Genomic DNA, 26,211 nt, shown 5'->3' with positions numbered 1-26,211 from the left:
CATCCATGTGTGGGGTTGCTTTTCAACCAAGGGAGTTGGCTCTCTCATAATTCTGCCCAAAAACACTGCCATGAATAAAGAATGGTAACAAAACGTCCTGCAAGAGCGACTTCTTCCAACGATCCATGAGCAATTTGGTGATGATCCGTGCATTTTCCAGCATGATGGAGCATCTTGTCACAAAGCAAGAGTGATAAGAAATGGCTCGAAGATCATTACATTGAAATTTTGGATCTGTGGCCAGGCAACTCCCCGGATCTCAATCCCATAGAGAACATGTGGTCAGTCTTCAAAAGGCAAGTGGACAAGCAGAAGCCCACAAATTGTGATCAACTCCGAGAACTAATAAGGCAAGAAAGGATCGCCATCAGTCAGGATTTGGCCCAGAAGCTAATATCCAGCATGCCAGAGCAAATTGCAGAGGTTATGAAGAACTAGGGTCAACACTGTAAATATTGACTCATTATGTTTTTTTGCCAAAAAAGCCTTTAAAACGTCTCCGGTTACTGTTGTAACCTCGGTTCCCTGAGAGACGGGAATGAGACATGACGTTAATGCCTTGGGGACTCCCTTCCTTCCTAACCTACCTGAAATCTTATTGCACAACGCCAGTGAAGTTGCAACTCTCACTGGCCAATGCCAGCCAAGATGGCGAATAGGGGCGGGGCTCCCGCCACTATATAATGCGCCGTATTGGCGGCATAAGCTCAGAATCTTCCGACTGAACCAACAGTACAGCAGACCTGAGTAGTGAACACGGCGGGCTACGCCATGTCTCGTTCCCGTCTCTCAGGGAACTGAGGTTACGACAGTAACCGGAGACGTTCCCTCTCCAGAACGGTCTCTTGACATGGCGTTAATGCTTTGGGGACTGTATAGAACAACGCTGTGGAAGCAGCGAAGTAAAAAGGCTCGGCCTTGGTGGAGCTAGCATGAACAGTTCTTGCAAGACACTAAAAATAATCCCCAACCAATCAAATACGACCCTGCGACATGCCTCGAGGGGATTGGATGTAGTAGCCCGAGGCCGGTACGCCGTAACAGTGAGCTCCCCAGCCCGTCGTGAACGCTTTCCGCCGCATGACCAGACCCGTCGACTTTAGTGAAGATCTCCGACCCGCCAGCGTGAGTGCAAGCCGATTGGGGCGCAGCCCACGCCTTAGCGACCTCATCGTGCAAGTCGGAGAGGAATGGGGCTCGCTTCTTTGGAGCGGCTGCTCGGCGGCCCGAGTGACGGAACCACGAATACAGCTTGCTCTTAGCTGGTTCGTCGGGGGATTCCCACTCTAGACCGAGATCGCTCACGGCCCTGGTAAGAATCCGGACGAGCTCATCCTGGAATGCAGCGTGTCCCTCCACTTCAGAGCGCTCCTCTGGAGTGCGGGCCCAGTCCTCCTCAGACGCCATTAGGGACAGCGCCTCGTCGAGATAGTTGTCGTCCCCCGCCGCACCGAATTAGATATTCTCCGAATCGCCAGAGGTGGGTTGAAGACTCTCTTCTGCCAAGCACACCGGAGAGCGGGGGGGTGAACTGCGGTGAGAGAAATCACAGAGGGCGATGACACTGAGAATTCCTTGCAGTGCGGGCAGCCCGAGCCGGTGAGTGCTGCCTCCGCATGGGCGAGACCCAGGCACCAGATGCAGAACTCGTGAGTGTCCTGGGCCTCGATGGGTCCCGAACACAGTGTGCAAACATTGCACATGGTGGAACACCGAGAGGGAAATCCTTCTTTCTGCGTTTTCTCCACAGCTGTCTTCGATAGGATGTGTGAAAGAGGAAGATTCTGAGCTTATGCCGCCAATATGGCGCATTATATAGTAGCGGGGGCCCCGCCCCTATTCGCCGTCTTGGCTGGCATTGGCCAGTGAGAGTTGCAACTTTACTGGCATTGTGCAATAAGATTTAAGGTAGGTTAGGAAAGAAGGGAGTCCCCAAGGCATTAACGCCATGTCGAGAGACCGTTCTCGAGAGGGAACTTATGATATGCTTTTCATTGTTTTTCAGTATACCATAGAAACATGTGGAAAAATAATCTACAAATTCATGTAGATTATTTTAATTATAATTAAATTATAATCAGCAAACTTTGCAAAACACAAAATGTATGTCACTGCCAAAACTTTTGGCCGTGACTGTACACTATGGGACTGCCCACATTAATCCCATGATGGCCCAGTGTGGGCCAGACATGAGCCTGTTAATAAGAATTTTGTGGGCAGTTTTCTTCCTTACCACTAGGGATGCTAGAGTGTTTCAGGTTTCCTTAAGTAAAGCCATGTGGTAGAGAGAGTTAGCAATAGCAAGCAGCAGTAGCCAGCATGACTCACCTGCTGAGCACATTGTGCTGTGTCCTGGTTGGGAAATGTGTAATTTCAAGCCCAGTCTACACAAGTTTTTTTTTTTTTTTTATATTTAAAAGTGTACATTACTGATGTTTTTTTGCGGAGATGGTAGACGTATGTATGGCCTATGTTTGGATTGATGCTAAGAGTTTAAGACAGTGTATTTGTATCCATTGTTGAAGGACTCATTATTGGTGAGGTCACCACATCATGACAGTTTGAATATGGATTTAAAGTTCTTTTCGACGTGAGACCATAGTCTGGACTGTTTTTGACTGTTCCTGGTTAGGAAGAGTCTGGTGTTTGAGAGCTGTGGCTTGTTTTCATTACAAGATGTTGGATTATTAATTTGCTATCAGTCAACTTCAGCTATGGAAAGTGTTTGGATGTACTACACATCAACTTTCACATGACGAAATCCACTCTTACATTGCGTTGTTTGCTTTCTTTTGTACTTTTGTGTATTTACATTTTTGGCTATATGTTGCTGTATTAACCTGAATTAAATGTGTTCCATTTTATACTTAATAAATACATTGATGTGAAATCCCTTTGACTACTGTACATTTTTGACAATATAGACATTAGTTATGTGGTGACTGCATCCATTTCAGATGTATAATAACTGTTTTTCCCAAAGACCAGTGGTGCATCCTGTTCCTGGAGATCTACCTTCCCACAGAGTTCAGCTCCAACCCTGATTAAACAAACCTGTCTGTAATTATCAAGTGCTCCTTCAGATCGTAATAAGCTGGTTCAGTTGTGTTTGATCAGGACCAGGTTGGGCACCCCTGTTGTAGATTAATAGTGTGGGCCAAGTGAGGGCTGCCCATGCAGGGCCAGCACTCTCAGAGGCCCTGCGCTGGCAGCCCACTGGGGGCCCTTAGGCTAGCCGTAAGTGGGCCCGTAAAGGGCCAGTGCAGACTTGTTTGCAGGGTCCCTTTCAATCCACCTAAAAAGATCAAAACCGCTCATTAAAAGAGGGGTACTGATGATCTTTGTGTAGAGAGAAACGCGAGAGCAGGGACAGACTCACGCTTCAAAAGTGAAAGCAGCCTCCGCAACACACACAAATGCAAAGCTGCGCCGCTTGATGTAATGAGGGGCGCTGATCCTCGCGTGTAACCCACACACACTGGTGGATCAAGCGAGGCATGCGGGATGTGTTTCAGCGTAAGATCACTCAAGCCTGATCACTCAAACTGCAAATTCGCCGTTTCTTTCTCCAAGGTAACCGGAAGGGGGAGAAACATGAGAGCGGGAGGGGACCAGCGAGCGAAGCAGGAACAGACTGGGGCTTTAGAATGAAAGCAGCCTGTCTGAGCGCAGTTTCAGCACACACAATGCGAAGCTGTCAACAATAGAGAGGTGACAGTGTTCTGATCCACCCAGGAGGTTAGAGCCCCTCGATATAACGAGGGGCGCTGATTCTCACGTGTAAAACACACCGGCGGATCAAGGTGCAGCGGGGAGTGCGGGCACGTGGGCTCTGTGCCGGTGTGCGATTGCTCAATGGTTGCTCAGACACGTGGCTCTGCTGTTTCTATCTCCGGGCTTTACTGAGAGAAGAGAAACGAGAGAGCGGGTCTGCCTTCTTTAGAAGGCGAGGCGCGAGTGGAGAGGGGTGAGACTCCTGCTCTCAGCGAGAGCATTCTGTCTCAGTGAGGTGCAGTCTCTGTGTGGGGGCTGCACAGACAGGTGACACACTCACTACTCCTCTGCATCCTGCAGGGCTCCCTGCATGAGCCACACTCGCAGTGACATTTGCAACAACATCACCAGAAAATTTGCTCTTTTAAGAACTTAACTCTTAGAAATAAGCTCTTTTAGGCTCGCCGGATGGCGGCAGGGGAATTAACTGGAATAGGGTCTACGTCGGGAGGAGCGGCAAATCAGCCGAGCAGAGAGGTCGCTGTTCAAGCTTAATCCTCTGCAGAGGCGTGTCAACGGTGAGCAGGCTCTTCAGTCAGTGGAGATCGCGAAGAACATCATCATCGCTGAAGGAAAAGAAATCTGAATCCTATGGCGAATCGGCTGCTTATATAGCCAGATGACTACGCAGGCTTGGAGGGCTTCGCTGCCATAGGTTTGTGCAGTACCGCTGCCGAGCCATTGGTTGGTTTTTTTAAAAACATACTGCACGAACCAATGACCGTGCAGTTTCACTGCGTGATTGAAAAAGGCTTCAGTTCAGGAGAAAAAAATGACTTTTTCCCATAGCGTCTAGCAAAGACGCAGTACGAGTGTAGTATCGAAAGGGAACAGTCGGTTATGTCTGTGAAGGTAAACAGCTGGGATTAAATTGCATGTTTATTTTAGATCTGTGTGGCAGCAGCAATATACATTAAATAAAACAATAAATCCACTGCTCTCTTGTCTCCTCTGAGGCTGGTTCTGGTTATTGTTCTGTGCTCGTCTGTTCAGCCAATGACAGAACAGTTAGCATGTTTTGCTCAAACTTTCGCTATGGCATTAGAACTAGTACACTGTTGTCGCTTGCGAAAACACAGTAACGGCGGCGTGGGTGGAAATTTACAGATTAAGGGGCGGTAATATTATAATGAGATCCCTTTGCCACATCACCAAGGGAGCAAAATCAGACGCACTCGTTTTCTCAGATGCTTGCAGAAAAAGGCTTACCAAAACAAAGTTACTGGATTAAACTTTTTCATGTTTCCTTGGTTGGTAGATGCACCGGGGACCTGATTATAGCACTTAAAACCTGGAAAAGTCAGATTTTCATGATATGTCACCTTTAACATTATAACATTAATATTGCATAATTTGCAAATAGGCAATGGAAATCAGGAGCAACAACACATGACATCTCTTAAACACTGATTACAATTTGTTTTTCTTTTTTATTTTATCTGCACATATTAACACTTTTCCCTGCACTCAATAAACAAGCACTAGTGCTACTCACCACATACAGAAGAAGAGACATTTTCTTTTAAATTGAGAGAAGCAGGTCATGCTTATGATGAGGATTTCCACACTTCTCTACCCACGATGAAGCTGCCTAGTGTCACTTAATACTCAGTTTTGGGCATCTCTGTAAAACCTTTATCATGCAGTGTGTTTTAACACTGTACCATTTTTATGTAAAATCCATTACAGCCTACCACTGCAGAAACCTCATCAGAGCACTCAACATAAAAACATCAATTCCACTTACATTGCTTTAAACTAAACATTATTAAAGCTCAGGGCCAGCACACACAAGAAACAAATAAGAGGTTTTAGGTGAGAGATGTGCCGACACATAAAATCACTAAATGGGTGGGTAACACTTGGCACCATTCAACACTGGTCCTGTGCATGACAGAAACTGACTGTTTACATTGACTATCACCCAACAGCAGCACTTTTTTTTTTTACACAATGTTACGATAACATTACATTACACAGAAAAAAAAAATCATTCAATAACAATGAGGACCTGAAACTAAATGCATTTACAAGGAATAGTTCACCACTAAATTAATTCTTTACTCACCTTGTGTTGCTACAAACTTGTATGGCTTTCGTTCTTCCTTGAAACATCTAAACCATACATAGTACTTATTTGCTGTATTTCAAGTCTTATGATAGTTTTGTGCGAGAAACAGAACAAAATGTGAGTCTTGTTTCCACTGATAAACTTTTCCGTCAGTGAGCTGTTAACTCGAGAACTGCTGTAACTGGATCATCGAGTCTGCAAGTTAAACAGATCAGTCTGATTATAAGCACATAATTTACTGGATCAACTAGTTCCTTTAAAAGACGCACCTCAAGATACCAATGAATTCAATGATCCAGATCTCACTAAATCAGTGAACTGGTACAATGTTGCTATAACAACTCATTGGAGGGAAAAATTATCAATAAATAACAACAAATGGTCTTCTTGTGGCATCAGAAGACTTGAATTGTAGCACATGATTCATACAGGCTAGATTCATTTGCTTTTATTTCTGTACTTTTTTGAGCTTAACACATGTGGTCACTATGAACTGTCATTGTATGGAAAGAGCTGTGTGAAGATTACTCAGCAATGCCTTTATTTTCCAGCAACAGTTCAATGGTTTGGAACAACGTGATGGTGAATAAATCATTTTTAGTTTTGGGTAAACTATTCCTCTTAGCACTGGCGCTTGGAAGAATGATGTCCATTTTCCCATATGTCACAGAAACGTCTGCAGCATACAGTAAACTACAGTAACCCAAAGTACTTGAAATCATAATCAAATGATGGAAAGTAAAACAAATTACATTATTCTATAATAAACCGGCCCAGATCTGAACCTGTAACACAACTTTGCAGTTTACAACACTCTCAAAACATCAACCAATCACAAAAGGAGCAAAGAACTCATGGCTGTTTCTTGATTGCATGAATATTCAATATAATTTGTGCCTGTTTTCCTCAGAAAGCATTTACAACAGCTGCAAGAACAAACCCTCTGAGGTCATATAACATTCCCTTTATAAAAACAGAATGGAACAAAACAAAAAACACACACAGCTCAAATGAAAGCTATGTTTTTTCCTCTGTACACCATTAAAAGTAGTTTAATGGTAGTGAGTGCACGACGCTGGGTGAGACACAATACACTGTGACTTCCTCCTACATCCAATGATCAATGTACAGATATTTCAGCACGTGTACAGACACAACTTCATACTGTGTATACTGTAGTGATTCAGGAAGGGGTGAGAAGAAAATACACAGACTCTGGGTGCTCTGGGTGTTACATTCACACAGCTTTATCATTGATTGGACGAATGGCTGGTCTAGCTCTGTGGTGAAGCTCCAGAACGTAATGGTGAAACAATCTCCTGGCTTATGCTGACAGGCGTGAGGGTTTGGGGCTAGTTTTCTTCCCATTTCAGCAGTGAGTCTGGAGGTCTGGGGTAATAACCTGTCGTGATGGGCTTATCTGAAGAGAATCTCTGGAACTTGAAGTCTAGAGGAAGATCTAGAAGAGAGATGGAACAGGTGGAGGTTTCACAGACAAAATATAAAACAAACTTTAAGTACAATAAAAATTTAATATTTACACAGAAAAAGTTAAGATTGAAATATTTAAAGCTGCAGTCCGTAACTTTTTTAGGTTAAAAATGATCCAAAATCAATATTTGAGCAAGTACATAACCAGCCAGTGTTCAAAACTATCGCCTTACTTTAGCCCGATTCACAACGGTCAGTTTATAATAATGTTTTTTAATTTGAGTGGTACGGGTAGGTTTTTGCGGGAAATTCGAGCATTGCACTGCGTCATTACATCACGTCTGTAAACATAAAGAAGTTGTCCCGGCTACTAGGCTATCGGATGTGAGGATCCTGCAGCTGGCGGATGGTTTATAGCCTTTTCTCACAGCAGCCAGAATAATTAAATGTATCATTTTGATGGCGGCTTGTAATCCAGAAAGGATTATGTGTTTATGAAACACATGTGAATGAAATTTAATTATATTCCAGTTATAAATGTGCTTCTGATTACAGATAGTCTGGGATTACAAAGATTTGTATTTTAAAGAAAACCAGTTCGAAGGGAGCATCATTTGCTTTTTGGGTTAAAAGAATTTCTTAATATGAAATTCGAAGAGTATGACAATTAGATTAGACTGTGCAGAAATCGAAATCTACATGCTAATACACACTATACTCATAGTCACCAATGCTGATGTTGTTAACATTAATCATTTGAGAATAAAGTATAACAATAATAATAATTTGAACGGTTTGATTTAATCACTATTGGTAGCGAGATTTATTGTAATGCTTTTTTCCTCAGTTGGTCAGAACAAACGTGGCAGACTTGTTACTTGTTCAGATGGCAATATAAGGTGAAAATTCTTATTTGGGTCATATTCCAAGACGTAGGCTAGAATCTGTGATTCTGAAGTACAGTAAATATCCACACCGGTGCGGTGACTGACTGCCACACATACTCTTCAGAACATTAGATTCATCTGCGCTGGAGCCGTGCCGACTCAAAACCCACGCAAGGAAGATAATTCCGCACACAGCTGCAATTCCAGGGTTTCAAACAGAGATGGCGACAAAGAGGCAAACCTTACGGACTGCAGCTTTAATAAAAAAAAAAATGTAAGAGTGCAACAAATGCCCCAGATGGTAGGGGACAATTATCAATTGAAAAGATACCATTTTACACCAAATAAGAGTATACATCAAATAAATAATATAAGTAATTACTATTGATATTACTGAAAAATAATTATTTTATCTTTCAGAATCTAATCAGCCAAAGCAGTCTTTAAAATGTAACATTCCATTGAATCATTCAGAACACACTTTTATTTAAAGTGAAGAAACATCACAAAAAAACGTTCTGTACAAGGGTCAATATTTGCAGTATTGCAAAACCGAATAATGTCCCTATAAAACTAAAAAAAAAGAAAAAGAAAAGAGTTCTCTTTCAGTTCAGTGCAAATGGTTTTAATACAATTTTACTTTCATGTTGCGTGTTTCTGTGTTATAATATCTCCATGGTCGAGAAAAATAATTGCCTAGCATCTAACCATTATTTACACACATCATCAAAATCAAGTGATGATCCGTTATGCTGAAAGACAAAACTAAAAACATTTTGATAGTTAAAGTTTTTTTTTTAAAAAGAGTTTAGTGATGATTTATCTAAAATGTAAAATCCAGATGAAGTCTTGATACATTTAAAAGGCCCATATTATTCTCATTTACAGGTGTTCTACTAGAATATGAGTTAAACGTAAAAAAAAATATATATATAATATATAAAAATATAAATAAATAATATAGTGTCAGTGTTTATGTCCATACAAAACACTGACCAGCATCAAACTGCCTGAACCAGTCATTTTTATAAGCTTTTTCATCTCAGACTTTTGGCTCCCGCTGTATGAACTGAACACGTCACTAAAGAAACAGTTACCAGCAGTGTAATCAATCTGCAAAGTTACAAAGCACAAAGTCACACTTTGTGCTGTGCAACATTGCAGATCTATTACATACACAAATACCCACATTACACACTAAAAGAAAGGTCAAGTCCAAAAAAGCATAATAGGTCCCCTGTAAGTTTAAGTTCTTTGATTAGTCAGTTCAGAAATTAAGATTCACCAAACTCTGCAAATGATACCCGTACTCATTGGATCCTCATTTCCCATGTTGAGGCTTGGCTTTGGAATTAAAGAGAACGGAAAACCCCTGTTAACTGTTTCCTCAGTGATGTGTTCAGTATATACAGCGGGAGCCAAAAGCTTCAGACGTGATTGAAAATTAAATCTTAGAACAGAACTATAGGATTTTGAAAGTTATGATGTACAATTTCTAGTTCAGAATTTATCCAAAGCCACGTTCATTGTATTCAACAAATTCAACTGTACTGGCTAAGGAAAGTTGTCATTAAACGAAAAGGGTGAAATGACAAATATTATGTTTTTTTATATACTAAATACTAAGAAATCTTCTTTTCTAAATGAGAAAAGAATGCAAAATGGAAACATTTTCAGGACCAGTCTGAGACTTTTGGACCCCCTTTGGACCCCCTTAAATAGACTTACCTGCTATAGCCTCAATGCTGGGTATAGCCATGGTGCTGTATGTGTGGATACTGTGGCAACACCAGGTGAGTCTCCGTGTCTCCTCTCCTTCATTCTTTTGCATGTCCACAAAATATGAGCCCCACTGGTTTGATACAGCTGAAGGAGATTTCATTCCTTGATCCTAAGAGAAAGATTACATGAAAGACAAAAAGAGAAAGAGAGAGAGAAAGAGAAAGAGCACAAGGTCAGTCAAGCCTGACAAAACCCATGTGTGCAGCATCAGACATAACGTTACATAATTCAGCATGCCAGAGTGACTATGTTGAGATTTATGTGATATAGCATTTAGCTTTAAAAATGGGAGTCAGGAGTGCACTATTTAAGTCAAGTCAAGTCAAGTCTGCTTTATTGTCAATTCTTCCACATGTACAGCACATACACACAGAGAATTGAAATTGCGTTACTCTCAGACCCTTGGTGCATACAGATTACATTAACAGTAGAAAATAAATATAGATATACAGATTAAATATAAAATACAACTATACAAATAAGGTAAAATGTAAAAAATATATATATAAAGCAGCACAAGGCACATGGCAGATAGAGTGCAAACCAGTGAAGTAGACAACAGTGCAGATATAATGATTTGTAGTGCAAAAGAGCTTATTTAGACTGATTAAAGTGACAGTGTGTGTATTAGGGAGGGGGGAGTGGGAGAGTCCGTCAGAGGGTCAGAGTTCAGTGGTGCATGGGGCAAAAGAGGGGAGGGGAGGCAAGGTCAGGAGGGAGTTCAGCTTCCTGACAGCCTGATGGATGAAGCTGTTCTTCAGTCTGCTGGTCCTGGCCTGGAGACTCCGCAGTCTCCTCCGTGATGGCAGCAGACTAAAGAAGCTGTGTGTTGGGTGGGTGGGATCACCTGCAATGCAGAGGGCTTTGCGGGTGAGACGGGTGTTGTAAATATCCTGGAGGGCGGGGAGAGAGGCACCAACGATCTTCTCAGCTGCTCTCACTATGCGCTGAAGTGTCTTGCGGCAGGACGCGTTGCAGGCTCCATACCACACAGTGATGCAGCTCGTCAGAATGCTCTCGATGGTGCCTCTGTAGAAGGTGCACATGATGCACCTTCTTAACAGCGGTTGTAGATAATATGGTCCCAAACCAAAATAGACATAATGTTTTCACCAACCGCTGACCATACATCATACCTTACTGTTAAGAGACGGTGAGTCGCCATATGTCGGAGTGCTGTCAGCAAGGCTATATTTATGACTACTAAACATTTAAAAGTAGGTAGGAAATGTTTCCATATCTTTTTTATTACAACATCCAACTTAACTCTTCACTCTTCTGGTGCAGATTCATCACAACATAGGCAGATGCCAGCACAGACAAGTTTTAAGTTTCATGGCATGTATTCATCTTTAAAAACCAAACACAAGGCAAAAGCAAATATGACTTAACTTGCAATTAGAATAAACATGTCAACCAGAAACAAAGTGTTTTGTCCAATAAATTATTGACAAGGAAAATAAATATAAATGAAATTAAAAGTTTAAGGACATGCTTTTGAGTTGGGTCACCATTTGATGTCCAGTATAAAAGCAGAGATCTGAAGCAAACTATTTCTCTCAGCTTGTCAAGATGCAACTGAACAGAAGGACTTCAACAGAGTGAAACTCTCTGATCTGCGAAAAAAGGAAGCAGTTGATCAGAAATTCCTATAGTTTGACAGAAAAAGGAAAACTTGCATAACACTGGCTCTGACTTTTTGAAGCAAAGGAAATAAATGAATCACAAAATACAAAAGGTGTCACAAATTCACTTGGGGAGCAAGGAACAAGGAGTACTTGAATAACACAGTCTTTAAAAATTCACAGGAAAACCGAGAACAAGGAGGACATTCAACAAGTAGACCCGACAAACAAGAACTGAAAGGACTAGGGCTTTTAAAGGCAGGATAATTGGGGAGGAACAAGACACACCTGGAATCAAATTAACACAACCAACATGAGGAAGAAACTGGGTCACGGGGCAAAAACACACACACAGAATAGTCCATAATCCTGACATAACGCCCCCTCCCGGAAGGTGCATCCTCGCACCGTAGCAACAACAGAGGGAGGCGGTTCCGGAGGAGGACGGATATTCGGGAGGAGGCCGGCAGACAGAGACCAGGAGGGGTGACGAAGGAGGGAGGAGCCAGGGAGGAGCCAGGGAGGAGACAGGAGGGACCCGGAGCAAGAGGAGTAAAAAAAGACCCAGGCCACCGCCATGTCGACCCACGGTGGAGCCGACGGAGGGAGGAGTCATGGAGGAGGAATGGCTGCCGACTCCAAGGGGCCGACCAACAGCGGCAGAGCAGGTGGTGGAGGAGCCCGAGGCGGCGACGGAGAGTCGATGAGCCAGGGCAATGGGGAGGATTCGGAGGTCCTAGGCAGTGCAGATGGCGCCGGCGACCGATGCGGAGATGTGGATACGGGAGGCCGCGGTGGATCCGGAGCGACAGATGACTGAGGTGGAGCCGAGGGGATGAAGGAGCCTGACAGAGCCGGAGGGACGAGGAGAAGCCAGAGGAGTGCAGTCCCGAGGCGCAGGATGGTCGACACCAGACCAAGGCGGCAGAGCAGGTGGTGGAGGAGCCCGAGGCGGAGACGGAGAGTCGATGAGCCAGGGCGATGGGGAGGATTCGGAGGTCCTAGGCAGAGCAGATGGCGCCGGCGACCGATGCGGAGATGTGGATACGGGAGGCCGCGGTGGATCCGGAGCGACAGATGACTGAGGTGGAGCCGAGGGGATGAAGGAGCCTGACAGAGCCGGAGGGACGAGGAGAAGCCAGAGGAGTGCAGTCCCGAGGCGCAGGATGGTCGACACCAGACCAAGGCGGAGCCGGAGGGACGAGGGAGCCTGGCGGAGCTTGTGGAATGCCGGGTCACGACGGAGAGGAGGGAGCTAGGAGCCACGGTGGAGCCGACGGGTCAACGGGCCGAGGCGGAGTCCAGGCCTCAGAGGCTGGAGGCGGAGTCAAGGGAGACTCCAGCCACGGCGACGCTGGAGGATGGCAGTCCCGCGGAGCTCGCACCGCAATGATGGTGGGCTGAGGGCGAGCAGAGCGGCTGCCAAATGATAGCAGAAGATAAAGACATCTTCTAAACGTCTATTTGACATCTGATAGGAAACGTCCTATAGACATCTTGCAGATGAGCAATAAGTCTTGCAGTCATCAAATAGACGTCTCTGTGATGTTCGTGTGCTATCAGGGGACAGCATTATTAACTGTACATATAATTTGCGATTATGGTAAGGCCGGGTGTACACGGTGCGATTTTTGCTGTCGTACAAGTTAGTATGTTATTTTCTCCCATCGGGAGAAATGACGAGCAGAGCGCCTCCCAAGTGACCGATAATTTTTAAGCATGCTTACAAAAATCAAGGAGTCAGCCCAATTTTGACCAGTATATGGGCCATTCTACAGAATTGGTCCAAACTGCTGTCCCACAACCAAAAAACACATTTTAAAAGCATTTAAGTATTAAAATCTTATGTTTACTAAGATCCTTCTATTATCTATTGAAACCCACAATAATATTTAAAAGATTAGTGAGCTTAATATATATATACAGTGGTGTGAAAAAGTGTTGGCCCCCCTCCTGATTTCTTATTTTTTTGCATGTTTGTCACACTTTAATGTTTCAGATCATCAAACAAATTTAAATATTAGTCAAAGATAACACAAGTGAACACAACATGCAGTTTTTAAATGAAGGTTTTTAAGAAATCAGGAAGGGGGCCAACACTTTTTCACACCACTGTATATAAAATCATAATTTATTGGGTACTTTCAATTGGGAGGTTGCTTTCCCGTACCCTAACCCCTTCATGATTTCAACTTATGAAAATTATATTGAAATAGCTTTTGTACTTTTTCCATTGTTATTTTTAAATATATATTTTTGATTCTTTTAAAAAGTGAAGTTCAAAAATATTTATTTTATATTTTCTTTGTAAATTATGAAACTTTATGTAAAAAAAATGTGTCCCGCATTTTCATGTCACTACCGAAACAGTGTATGTTTTAGTCCACTGGCTGAGACTGCATTTATGATCAGGAAATATTTATGTGTCTCTCTCTTATAGCTACAGGTGAGTAGATAGGTTCCATCATTTTGAGGTAAATGTACTCAAAAGTCTGAAAAATCTGTGTGTAACTCTAAGGAACGTCACTACCGAACACCTTTTTTTCTGCAATTAAGCAGACTTTTTTGGGAGTTTTTCCCATATCATTTAATTTTTATGTGTGTACAACTGTTCAGAACTGTGCTAGCTAACCATGTGCTGATTAGCATCTTTGAGATAGGTCCAAAAGTATCTCAAATTGTCACTACCGAAACATTTGGTTTCGGTAGTGACATCTTTGTTTTTTTGGGGGGGTGTTATGCCATAAAATGGTCACTTCCGAAACAGTCACGACCGAAACATGTCACCATTGTTTCGGTAGTGACAAAAGGAAACACATAATCCTCATATTTGGGGAAAATAAACAAAACTTTAGCAGTTATGCAATTGTTTTGTATTTTAGTATGTTTTAGTATGCAAGTTAAAATTCTGTAATGTGATGTGGTCACTACCAAAGCATTACTGTCACTACCGAAAATGTGCAGTCATGACCGAAACATGGGATGTTTTGTCAAAAATAAAGTATACTGAATTATCAACTAAGATGTTATGATTGTTTTTGGTTCAATGCATATTCAAACTAATGAATCCTTAACTTTGAAATCAGTATGATCAACTTTTTGCCTTTTACAAAGAAAAACTGGATGCAAAATACAACAAATCTCCAAATTGTCACTACCGAAACATTTGGTTTCGGTAGTGACATCTTTGTTTTTTTTGGGGGGTGTTATGCCATAAAATGGTCACTTCCGAAACAGTCACGATCGAAACATGTCACCATTGTTTCGGTAGTGACAAAAGGAAACACATAATCCTCATATTTGGGGAAAATAAACAAAACTTTAGCAGTTATGCAATTGTTTTGTATTTTAGTATGTTTTAGTATGCAAGTTAAAATTCTGTAATGTGATGTGGTCACTACCAAAGCATTACTGTCACTACCGAAAATGTGCAGTCATGACCGAAACATGGGATGTTTTGTCAAAAATAAAGTATACTGAATTATCAACTAAGATGTTATGATTGTTTTTGGTTCAATGCATATTCAAACTAATGAATCCTTAACTTTGAAATCAGTATGATCAACTTTTTGCCTTTTACAAAGAAAAACTGGATGCAAAATACAACAAATCTCATAAATTACACTTGAAATATTGTTAAAAATGTAATTGCTATTGATTTATGTCTGACAATTTTTTTTATAAATATATATTTACAATGTAGATGTAAACAAAATCTTAATATGTCAATATAACCCTTCTAATTAAATTATGATTACTGTGTTTCGGTAGTGACAAATTTGGGGAGAGGACAAATATTCCAAAACTTTCTGAAAATACAATATGAGAATTAAGTGCACAATTACTAGAAATGTGTACCTTAGATATTATACAATTTGCATACATACAATTTTTTTTGGAAAAGACGTTTCCAACTCTGACTTTGGACCAATTCTGTAGAATGGCCCATATAGGCTCTCCCATATTACCAAATCATATACAACCACATCACATACACTAGATTTATGTATAATATTATATCAAAATATATAGCTTCACATATATTTTGTGCCATTCATTACTATGGCGCAAAGAGTGCTCCCTTTATACTCACTAAAAAACAATCACTTATCTTAGTTCATTGCAATCTCACAAAGTTCTGTTATAATCAATGAAGCGCTACACTGCACAATGAATCTCTTTTTACATCACGTCTACACTTTGTAATAATGAGATGATTCGCAAGCATGCAGAATTTAGCGCTGGACAAATCTCCAGCTTTGCGAGCAGTGAGTGTATTCTAACAAAAATGCCTCTGATTGACCATTGCGTTCAAGAATGTTCTGATTGGCTACATTGCTCACTGCTGCAAAAACATGTTGTAAAGGGAAACTTTTGACATACTCCAGAGCGCAAACACAAATAGGCACCAGATTGTTTGCCAGATATGTAATATTATTATTACAGAGGGTGCTCTTGCTTTTGTTTGAACACCCCCGAAGAACAGGGCCTTTCACTGCAATTCATCATTTGGATTAAAACTAAATCATAAATATAAAACAAACAAAAATGATAGGGGAATTCACTATAAACAACATTTATTATAAACGTCAAGCATACATGACTTCATTTAAAGCGAAAAGTAAAACTATCAGCCTCTGTGAAGTCTCTCTCATTCTGCACAGATACAAATGTGTGCACTTGTTGCGCATGTTTTGCTTCACTTGCTTGATGTTAACTGCATTATATGAGTCGCAGGACTTTTCAGAAAAATATGTCCATTGCTGTTATAAGATCTATGTATAACAAGTGGTTCCCTGCATTATTAAAGGAAAACGTCTTGTGATTACAGTATTGAGCTGCTGCAATGGAGCTGCTCCAATGCGTTGTTAAATGAAAGATGAAATACCATAGAGCAATAAAATGAACAGTGAAAGTAACAAGTTAATAATATAACAAAACACTTGTATGCTAAAATTTTTTGACCAGTTTGAATTGAAATTATTGAACAAAATATAGCTCCAAAAAAATACCCATGGGAAAATCTAAACACCCAGAAGGATTTCAAGTAGGTTTCAAAATGCTACAGCAACCATAAAGCCTGAGCCTCCATACACACAAGCCTGTTTCTGTCATACCTCTGTACCTTTGCATTACACACAGGGAGTATCTGCAGTCAGATTCAAAGACTAGGAAACAGTCCTGTCCTACCTTGGGCTCTGATTTGTTGGTCATGGTCTTCAGTAGTTCGTGTAGATGAGGCCAGTTGCCCTGAGAATACCAACCAGGCTTTTCCAGAGACGGCAGCCCTTCACTATCTTCAACATCATTCACTATTGAGACCCAGATGAGAAAGTGGGTAATATTTTAAGACCGATGAAATAAACTGCGTCTATACATAATGAGTATAACAAATACTACTTCTGTACAGTAATACTTAATACACTTGGCTTTTCTACAGCATGTATAGTTCTGAATTGACTGAATAATAATACAAAGACAATAAATAGAGAACATCTTTCTGCACTGTCCTCACAGCACACAGCATAACCACTGCAGTCGATTTCAGAGTCCTGGCAAACATCTGTTAGCTCCTCACCCAGAGTTCTGAAAGGTCTCTGCTGTGGAACCAAAGAGAAGAATCCAGGCTTCAGAGCATTAGTGATAATGATGTCAAACAGCTCCTCAAAGTCCATTCTGCAAAAAATGAGAAATTATTTGTAGGGAGATATTTGGATGCCAAAATTCTCTGCATTGCCCAGAATCCTATGCTAAATAAAAAAAGTAATTTCCCACTGTGTTCCCCTCACTATGCATATGAGTTTCTTACTAGATTGAATTAATTCAAACAAAACACTGGATCTTGGGGCAGAGGAGAACTGGCCCCCAGACTGAGCCTGGTTTCTCCCAAGAGACTTTGAATTCTAAAGGTTTTATATTGTTAATAACTCTGGCAAAGTCTTGATTTAATAAAAATCTAGCGTAGCGTTAGTTCTGGCAGGTCACGTTAGTCAAGCTCGCATCAGCTGACTCTCAGCGGATCCCCAATCATTTTTTTCCTAATTTCAATATTTTATTATTCATTTATTTATTTTGTGTATGGTGTATTTGTGGCGTACATAAAACTCACCCGAGTATGTGCTCGCACACGAGGCGGCAGTAGTCCGAGTGTGAGCTGGTGATGAGCAGCAGGATTTTCCCGCTGTTCTTCATGCTCCTCAACCAGCTCTTCACCGCATCTGAGCAGGGCTGCAGGTAACTGCCAGGACAGCACTTCACACTGGGGAAATACGTCCCAGTGTCCTCTAAACATCAAACATTTAAGAACACAACAGAAAAAAAAACAGAATCTACATACAGTATATGAAATCTTTCACAAGTTTCAAACATACGGTCATTTTAAGGATTTATTGTTTTCCTTTATTGTCAAAATATTATCAATATGTAAATTCAATAACAGATAAAATTATTCAAATAGAGAACAGTATAACATGCAAACATATTTAAATATATTAATATTTGTAATAATATTTTACAATAAATGCAGCCTTGGTGAGCAAACAAGCAATACAAGTTGAAATAACAATCAAGCAATCAATTAATAAAAGAAATTGAAATAACTTCAGGCTTGCCACAGTATTACGTAATAGAACAATAATTTTTAATAATTTGTTTAAACGCAAGACATACAAATATGCAACAAATAATAGAACAACAGCTATTAGATCAAATAATCACATTTATAATAACATGAAATTAAAAAAACTAACTAGCAACAACATAGTTTAAATCAAATTTATAAACATTAAACTAATATTAACCATAGAGACTAAGAAATCCATGCACAATTATTAAACAAATGGATCTTAGGATAATATGTGACCCTGGAGCACAAAACCAGTCATAAGGGTCAATTTTTTTAAATTGAGATTTATGCATCATATGAAAGCTGAATAAATAAGCGTTCCATTGATGTATGGTTTGTTAGGATAGAACAATATTTTGCTGAGATACAACTATTTGAAAATCTGGAATCTGAGGGTGCAACAAAAAAAAAAAATCAAAATATTGAGAAAATCATCTTTAAAGTTGTCCAAATGAAGTTCTTAGCAATGCATATTACTAATCAAAAATTATGTTTTGATATATTTACATTAGGACATTTACTAAATATCTTCATGGAACATGATCTTTACTTAATATCCTAATGATTTTTGACAAAAGAAAAATCAATAATTTTGACCCATACCATGTATTTTTGGCTATTGCTACAAATATACCCCAGCGACTTAACACTGCTTTTGTGCTCCAGGGTCACATATGTTTATTTTTAAGATCATATATGCTCACCAAGGCTGCATTTATAGTCAAATATTATTCAAAATATTAATATATTTTTGTGTGTGTTTTACTGTTCTCTATTTGAACAAGTTTTGAAATGTAATTTATTCCTGTGATACAAAGCTGAAATTTCAGCAGCCACTATTCCTGTCTCCTTCAAAATTCTTCTAATACACTGATTTAATTCTCAAGAAACATTTCTTTTTATTATCAATGTTGAAAACAGTTGTGCTGCTTGCTATAATTTTTCAGGATTCTTTGATGAATAGAAAGTTCATCAAACATAAAGCTCGACTATCACAAAACATGTCTTACAAAATTTAAATCAATATATTGTTTTCTGTGAATGAGTGAGCAGGATGATTTTCACATCATTTTGATATAAAAATTCTAGCCTACAAGACTGATCACTCAAAAGTCTTATTCAGAACTATTCAGTATAGGTTTTATGGCCTTATTTCAGCTACATTTTCCCGGCCAAAACTTACTAACCACGCATAACCTTTTTTTTTTTTTAAATGCAAACATGTACATCAATCTTGCTCACATATTATTGTAGCACAGTTTGTGCTGAATACAAAAAAATAAAAATAAAAAATACCTGTTGGCCAATAGTATGTTATAAGTAGCTGAAATAAGCACAAATGTCAGGGCATGTCAAAACATCTCAAGGGCCCCAAAATCACCTCAGACCCCAGAGGGTTAATTGGAAATATAATTTTTGTAATACTGTAAAAGTCTGTACTGTCAATGTTTGTGTTAATTTTAGACCCTGCCTACTGCACTGCCAGCATTTAACATCCTTTATATTATTTCTATCTCATCTTTATTTCTTATCCTAGCGTTCTATCTGACCTAACCCAGCCCATATGGTTTACATCAATCAGACACACACATCTCATGATTCCAAAACTTTTTCCACAGCCCACGTCTCTCAAACAAAAACACACCCACGCAGTTTGCCAAATCGCAGACTTCCAGATTGAAACAAATCAGTATAAGAACATGTCAAATGCTTCGCCTCCACACTGAAAGCTGTGGCAGTCGGATCCGAATGTATTTACAAACCACACAAAACCAAAATTACATGAGGAATAAAACCAAGATGAATGGAAAATTAGAACCACTGGAGTGTGTAGATTGTCGAGTTGCTGGTGAAAGAGTAAAAGTATCAGTAAACAGCCGGCTTACTAAAACAGGAAGTGGACTGTGTTCGCCTGGAGTGAAGGAATGTGCTCCATATGTGGGAAAAAGCATGCATATTCACTAGTCTTCAGTTTATATGGGCAAATACTGCCGCACCACGTACACACAGCCACGTCTCCGAGCCCTCAACTCATCTCACACAGGGGAAGTCGTGGCCTAATGGTTAGAGAGTCGGACTCGTAACCCAAAGGCTGTGGGTTCGACTCTCGTACCGGCACGGATTGTAGGTGGGGGGAGTGAATGTACAGCGCTCTCTCCCACTGTGTGTGCACGGTGTGTGTGTGTGTGTGTGTTCACTGCTGTGTGTGTGTGTGTGTGTGTGTGTGTGTGTTCACTGCTGTGTGTGTGCACTTTGGATGGGATAAATGCAGAGCACTAATTCCTAGTATGGGTTGCCACATGTCACTTTCACTTTCACACCCACACGCAGCAACGGCTGTCAGGCTACAACACACTTTTCTGCTGAAAAGTATGTGTGTATAATAAAAGACAGAAAGAGTATAAACGTATTCAATTAACAAGGCGAATAGAAGCATTTATAGTAGTGGTCTCTTCCAGAAACACTATTTTTTTTACACTATTTATACTTTTATATAGATGTATAAATGTTTGCTTGCCTGTTCATGCAGGTCCGTAAGAGCACACATTCATATCTTGTGCATTTTGGAGTGTTAAAGTGGATATACCAGTGGTTATAGACATATACCAGTTATATAGACATTCCCCTTTAAATGGACTTTTGTCAGAGGTTCACATATTAAAATCTACAAAAATAAAAACCAAACAAACAAAAAAAAGTGAATATAAATCCAACTGAATTACTTTTACCATGCTGCCCCTATGTGGTAAACATCTCGTATTACTCCCACAATGCTTTTTTAAAATAAACATTACATGACATTTTTAGTGCAATTATGAGAAAAGATGTTTTCAGACTCAATTGAGAAATTGTTTGTGTCTCTAATTATAGATGTTTGGTTAAATAAATTAGAAAACAAGCTTTTGTCTATGATTACAGGAGTTTTAAAACATTTCGATGTCAAGGCCCTCAAATAAGCTGGATACTGAAGATAAAGTTTGGTGTTGTAAATTGTTTTGAAAGCGTTGAAGGTTTTATCGGACACACTGCCAGTGAGACAGAAACTGTCAGATGGATTATTCTTCACCTATCACATATTTAAGTACACACAACACCACTAATGAAAATAAGTTTAAATAGCAGAACTTTGTCAAGGAAACATAAAGCAAGGAATCCCCTTCCTAAAAAAACAAAGGCAGCGATATTTTTTCATGTATACGGACACATTTATATTTTGTGAGAAAAAGCACAAAACCTAGCATGCATAATATATAAAGACAACATGTGTTTGCAAATTTAAATAATTGTCTTTTATATTGCCATGACACTAAGAAAACAAATGATTAAAATATCATCTGAAAGATATTATTTGCTTTTCAGAATAAGCTTTTCTTAAAGGGATAGTTCACCCAAAAATGAAAATTATGTCATCATTTACTCACCCTCATGTCGTTCCAAACTTGTATGAGTTGCTTTAAAAAGAAGATATTTTGAAGATTGCTGGTAATCAAACAGTTGGTGGTTACCATTGACTTCCATAGTAGGAAAAAAAAATACTATGGAAGTCAATGGTAACCACCAACTTTTTGATTACCAGCAATCTTCAAAATATCTTCTTTTATGTTCGACATAAGAAAGCAACTCATACAGGTTTAGAACGTCATGAGGGTGAGTAAATGATGACAGAATTGTCATTTTTGGGTGAACTATCCCTTTAAATCTTCAATCTAATTTTAAAAAGACAGCCTAGCGCCCCCTGGGGGTCTGTGGACAGCAAAAAAAAAACCTAGTGTCAGGATTTACTAAACACGTGCAGTTAAAAATATAGTGATGAAAAGGGATGGACTGTCATTTGAATAATTCACTAAAAGGTGCTAAATGAAAAAATAAGTAAATTCTTTTTCTTATCATTATTTGACACCAGTTACTGGTGAAGGGTGTCAAGTGAGCAAAAAAGACCTCTGCCAAACTCAAAAAACAGGAATTTGAGACTCAGCCGACTTCAAAAGGGAAATAGGATGACTTAAAAGTCTTAAAATTCATTTAAATTATAATTAATATATTCAAATATCAAACCCTCATTTAAATTAAATGATAACAAACACAAAGTCATGACTTTTCCCCCTCCCCCCTCCCTATTATTTTTATTGAAGAACATGATTCCATGGGGACCCGGAGTCAAAAAGGTGGAGAATGATCAGCAGAGAGCGCTATTGTTTGATTAGAAGCACACTCACTCCTGCCTCCAAGCAGCTGAAACACACCACTGTATTCACCAACACCGAGGCACACACACATGGATTATTATCTGAACATTCACATGTGATAAGCACAAACAGTGCTCACATGACTGATATAGCTAACGCAATACATAAAAAAAAAAACTGACTTTTATTACCCAAAGCACTTCTACACAATTAGAAAGCAAATATGTCTATAGCAGAAAAGGGAACAGGGAAAACTTTACCACAGAGGGGGATGAATATGAAATAATGTGAGGATATGCCTATTTATTTGTTTGATTTCTTGCTTTTGTAACTGCATTTCCTCCATACAGACAGACAAATGCAATGGTCCGGCGTGACACTCTCTGGGTGGACCAGTGATCTTATCCAGCATTCTGATGGAAGCAGCAAGCTTGGAACTTGGAATGTCTAACAAACAAAAACAACAGCGCTTTGTAGTTTGGACGTCTGAGCGCTGTCAGTGACCACCCGCATACACAATGATATGGCTTGCTGTCCTCAAAGAAGGCTCGATCCTGAGGCTCGGCTTGATCTACGAGTTAAAGGCAGCTCTGCTGAAAACAAAAGTATCATTATCCTGCTCAATTCAGTTTTGTTCTCATCCGATAGTGTCAGTGCAGGCAAATCGATAATATTACTGAATATTAAAGGGGTCATATGATGTTGCTAAAAATAACATTATTTGGTGTATTTGGAGTAATGAAATGTGTTTATGCGGTTTAAGGTTCAAAAAACACATTATTTTCCACATACTGTACATTATTGTTTCTCCTCTATGCCCCGCCTTTCTGAAACGCGTCGATTTTTACAAAGCTCATCGGTCTGAAAAGCAAGGTGTGCTGTGATTGGCCAGCTATCCAGTGCGTTGTGATTGGCCGAATACCTCAAGCGTGTGACGGAAATGTTACGCCCCTTACCATATTGTGATAATGCGATGATTCAAAAAAATGAAAACCCATTATAAACGAGGCATTCATTGCATCCAGTGGGGACATAATTATGGATTATAATGACTTATACGGTCTTTTTACGCGTTGCGTTGCATCGTGCTGACTAAACATAAAACCACATAAAACTATGTCTGCATTTGTGATCGGAGAAATGACAAACAACAAGCCCTACTCTACACTGCCCAAAAAACGTGCTTTAAATATATAAAATATAAAAACTCTTTAAATATAAAAAAACTTACTTACAGTCTGTGAGTCAGAACAGCCAGCATTGTAGTCTACTCTACCAGGATCAGGAAACATCCTCCATAAAATGTGCTGCACACATCTGAATATTTGGGTTGAAGTGTTCTGGAACAGTGACAGAATCGGCTGGCTTGCGGCAACCACATGTGACGACCCCGGGCTGGACTCCGCTTCGTCCACGGTGAAAGCCGATCCGGTGATCCACAGCGCAAAGTTGATGTATTTCCTCAGAGACCAGCACGGATCAGCTCCAGGCATGACGAAGCAGATATCGTCCTCTTTTGGAAGGCCAACCAAAGTAGTTTCGCTTTCACAACGAAACACAGCGCCTTCATGACATGGCGTCGGCAGCAACAACAACAATACTACAGCGAGAATAAAAGTTATGCCTTCTTTCTTTGCGTGAACATTTGGGCGGTGTTATGCAAATCTTCCCACATAGGGACGTAGACATGTGGGGGCGTGTTAGAACGAGGCGTTTTAGGTAGGTGTGGCTGACTCTTAACTTTTATCAAAAATATTTCTTTGGATTTGAGACTTTAGTCTTTGCAACTTTACAGATCTTCTTTATGCACCAAGAGCTTCTAAAACTAAAAATATTGAAATCGCATCATATGACCCCTTTAAACCCCATCTTTTAAACCCCAACTATGCAAGCCAAAGGCGATAGTGGCAAGGAACCCAAACTCCATCAGGTGACAGAAACAGAGAAAAAAACCTTGGGAGAAACCAGGCTCATTTGGTTATCCAGTTCCTCTGGCCAATTAAATTAATTCTGTGTGATTTGTCATTCTAGACTGCATCACAAGTCAGACTTTGTGGACTGATATTATTCAACATTTTTCATCCAGCTTCTTTCGCTTAGAGATTTTTTTCTATCATTCTTTCCTGCTCTTATGCTATTTTAAAAACACTTAAACTCTAGGCTATAAGTGATTCCAGATGTTTCGCTAACAACTACACACACCAAAACAAACAAAACCTAGTTCACGGCATACAGTTGTTTATTGTGTCCTCTGTATAATGCGAAAAATTACTCAATTACTAATTAAATTATTAGACAACTCACCTGGGAGCTTTTAACATGCTATAAAGAATCTGCAATTGAGTCCAAAAAAAGTCCTTTAATCTCTCCACAACATCTCACAAATAAACATGTGGATTCAGCATAATAAAGTGGAACACTGGAACTGATTGTTGAAGGCGGTGAATTCGAACCCAAGCAGTGTTCTGATGGATGCACAGGCAATGCTTTAAATATTACGAGCCATTTCTCTGACAGGGTTTTACAGTGCTGCTGACTGTTAGATAAAGCACAGCACACATCTTCTTATATGCGGCGATATCAACCTCCACGGCTCGACCATTCAAAAGAAATATAAGGGTCAACCTGCATCATGTGTGCCTCATAAACCAATCACATTAGTTAAAATCCCATTATAGCAGGGGTGTCCAATCCTGCTCCTGGAGGGCCAATGTCCTGCAGAGTTCAACACAATTGCCTGGAAGTTTCTAGTGAGTCTGAAGACTCTGATTAGCTGGTTCAGGTGTGTTTCATAAGGCCTGGAGCTGAACTCTGCAGGACAGTGGCCCTCCGAGAGCAGGTTTGGACAACTGTCAACCACTGTTTGCAGATACCAGACTCAGATAGGAATGAATGAGTAGTGCCATAAACTGAACACTATGAGATACAAATTAAACTCATTTTTCAGATACAGTAGGCTTAACATATTTATTTAACATCTTTTGTTGGTTAACATTAATGACACGGACAGGTACTTAATTAGGAATGCTGTCCCTTTAAGACGGAAGGCATGCATGTAATATTGACACGCGTTCAGTTTTCACCCACTTGTTTATGTTCACTTAATCCATAACCGACTATGGCAAGCCGTTTTGACTTTTATTCATTCTCAGGATATGGGCTTGCCATAAACCGACTGTATTTACTTGAGATACTCTACACGATAGGACTGTGTGTATTTGAGCACTGAGAACTGATCGCGCGCTGTATATGAGAACTGAAGAAGTGGAACGTGCACGAGAGAGAGCACTTCTATAAGCGCAATTCCACCTATCCCGCCTTCACTAACTTTAAGTTAATTGACAATGAATTGTGACTCCTGGGAAAAACAGGATGTCTTGTCACCTTATCCCTACCACTTCGGGTGCTGAGGCCATTGTTTCAGATCGCTAGTTCGCATTTTGGTAGCCTATCCATCCACTGCGGCTGCCATACTGAGACTAGATATGCAAACGCCCCTTATCCGATTGCAATCCAATGACAGGGACAGTGGTGTAACTTTGCTTTGAAAAGTGGTGGGGACACCGCACAACTCAATTTGCTAATTTTTTATTTAATAACCTAATTTACTTGGGAACTGGGTTTAGAGTTGGACAAACTTAATTTTTGCTTTTCAAAAATACATCGATGTACCAGGGGCGGTGGCAGAGAATTTTGAACACAGGTGCTGAGGGGGTGCTAGATCATTGACAGAGGGAGCTGGGCAATTCAGGGCTCCAGACTCATTCTTCCCACTGGTCGCTCTTTTGCGATTAACTTTCTCAGTTGGTTGCACGAGCACGTTTTTTTT

General features: G+C 40.2%; 1 protein-coding gene across 1 annotated transcript in view; it reads right to left on the bottom strand.

Annotated features, from left to right (window-relative positions):
* Positions 1–6,874: 6,874 nt before the first annotated feature.
* LOC107548252 (5'-nucleotidase domain-containing protein 1-like) overlaps positions 6,875–26,211 on the bottom strand; it is a 73,803-nt gene continuing 54,466 nt past the window's right edge. The window contains exons 7-14 of the mRNA XM_016228886.1: positions 17,680–17,854; positions 17,149–17,246; positions 16,761–16,882; positions 12,545–12,680; positions 12,226–12,415; positions 11,082–11,148; positions 9,892–10,054; positions 6,875–7,304 (exon numbers count right to left, since the gene is read on the bottom strand). Of these exons, the coding sequence (XP_016084372.1) occupies positions 7,198–7,304; positions 9,892–10,054; positions 11,082–11,148; positions 12,226–12,415; positions 12,545–12,680; positions 16,761–16,882; positions 17,149–17,246; positions 17,680–17,854 (1,058 nt within the window). The 3' untranslated portion in view covers positions 6,875–7,197. The remainder of the gene's footprint in view (positions 7,305–9,891; positions 10,055–11,081; positions 11,149–12,225; positions 12,416–12,544; positions 12,681–16,760; positions 16,883–17,148; positions 17,247–17,679; positions 17,855–26,211) is intronic.

This window comes from Sinocyclocheilus grahami, unplaced genomic scaffold, assembly GCF_001515645.1.
Source record: "Sinocyclocheilus grahami isolate Dianchi unplaced genomic scaffold, SAMN03320097.WGS_v1.1 scaffold345.1, whole genome shotgun sequence".
Lineage (NCBI taxonomy): Eukaryota > Metazoa > Chordata > Actinopteri > Cypriniformes > Cyprinidae > Sinocyclocheilus > Sinocyclocheilus grahami.
Note: the sequence above shows the minus strand (reverse complement) of the source record. Positions and strands in the feature narration are given on the sequence as shown.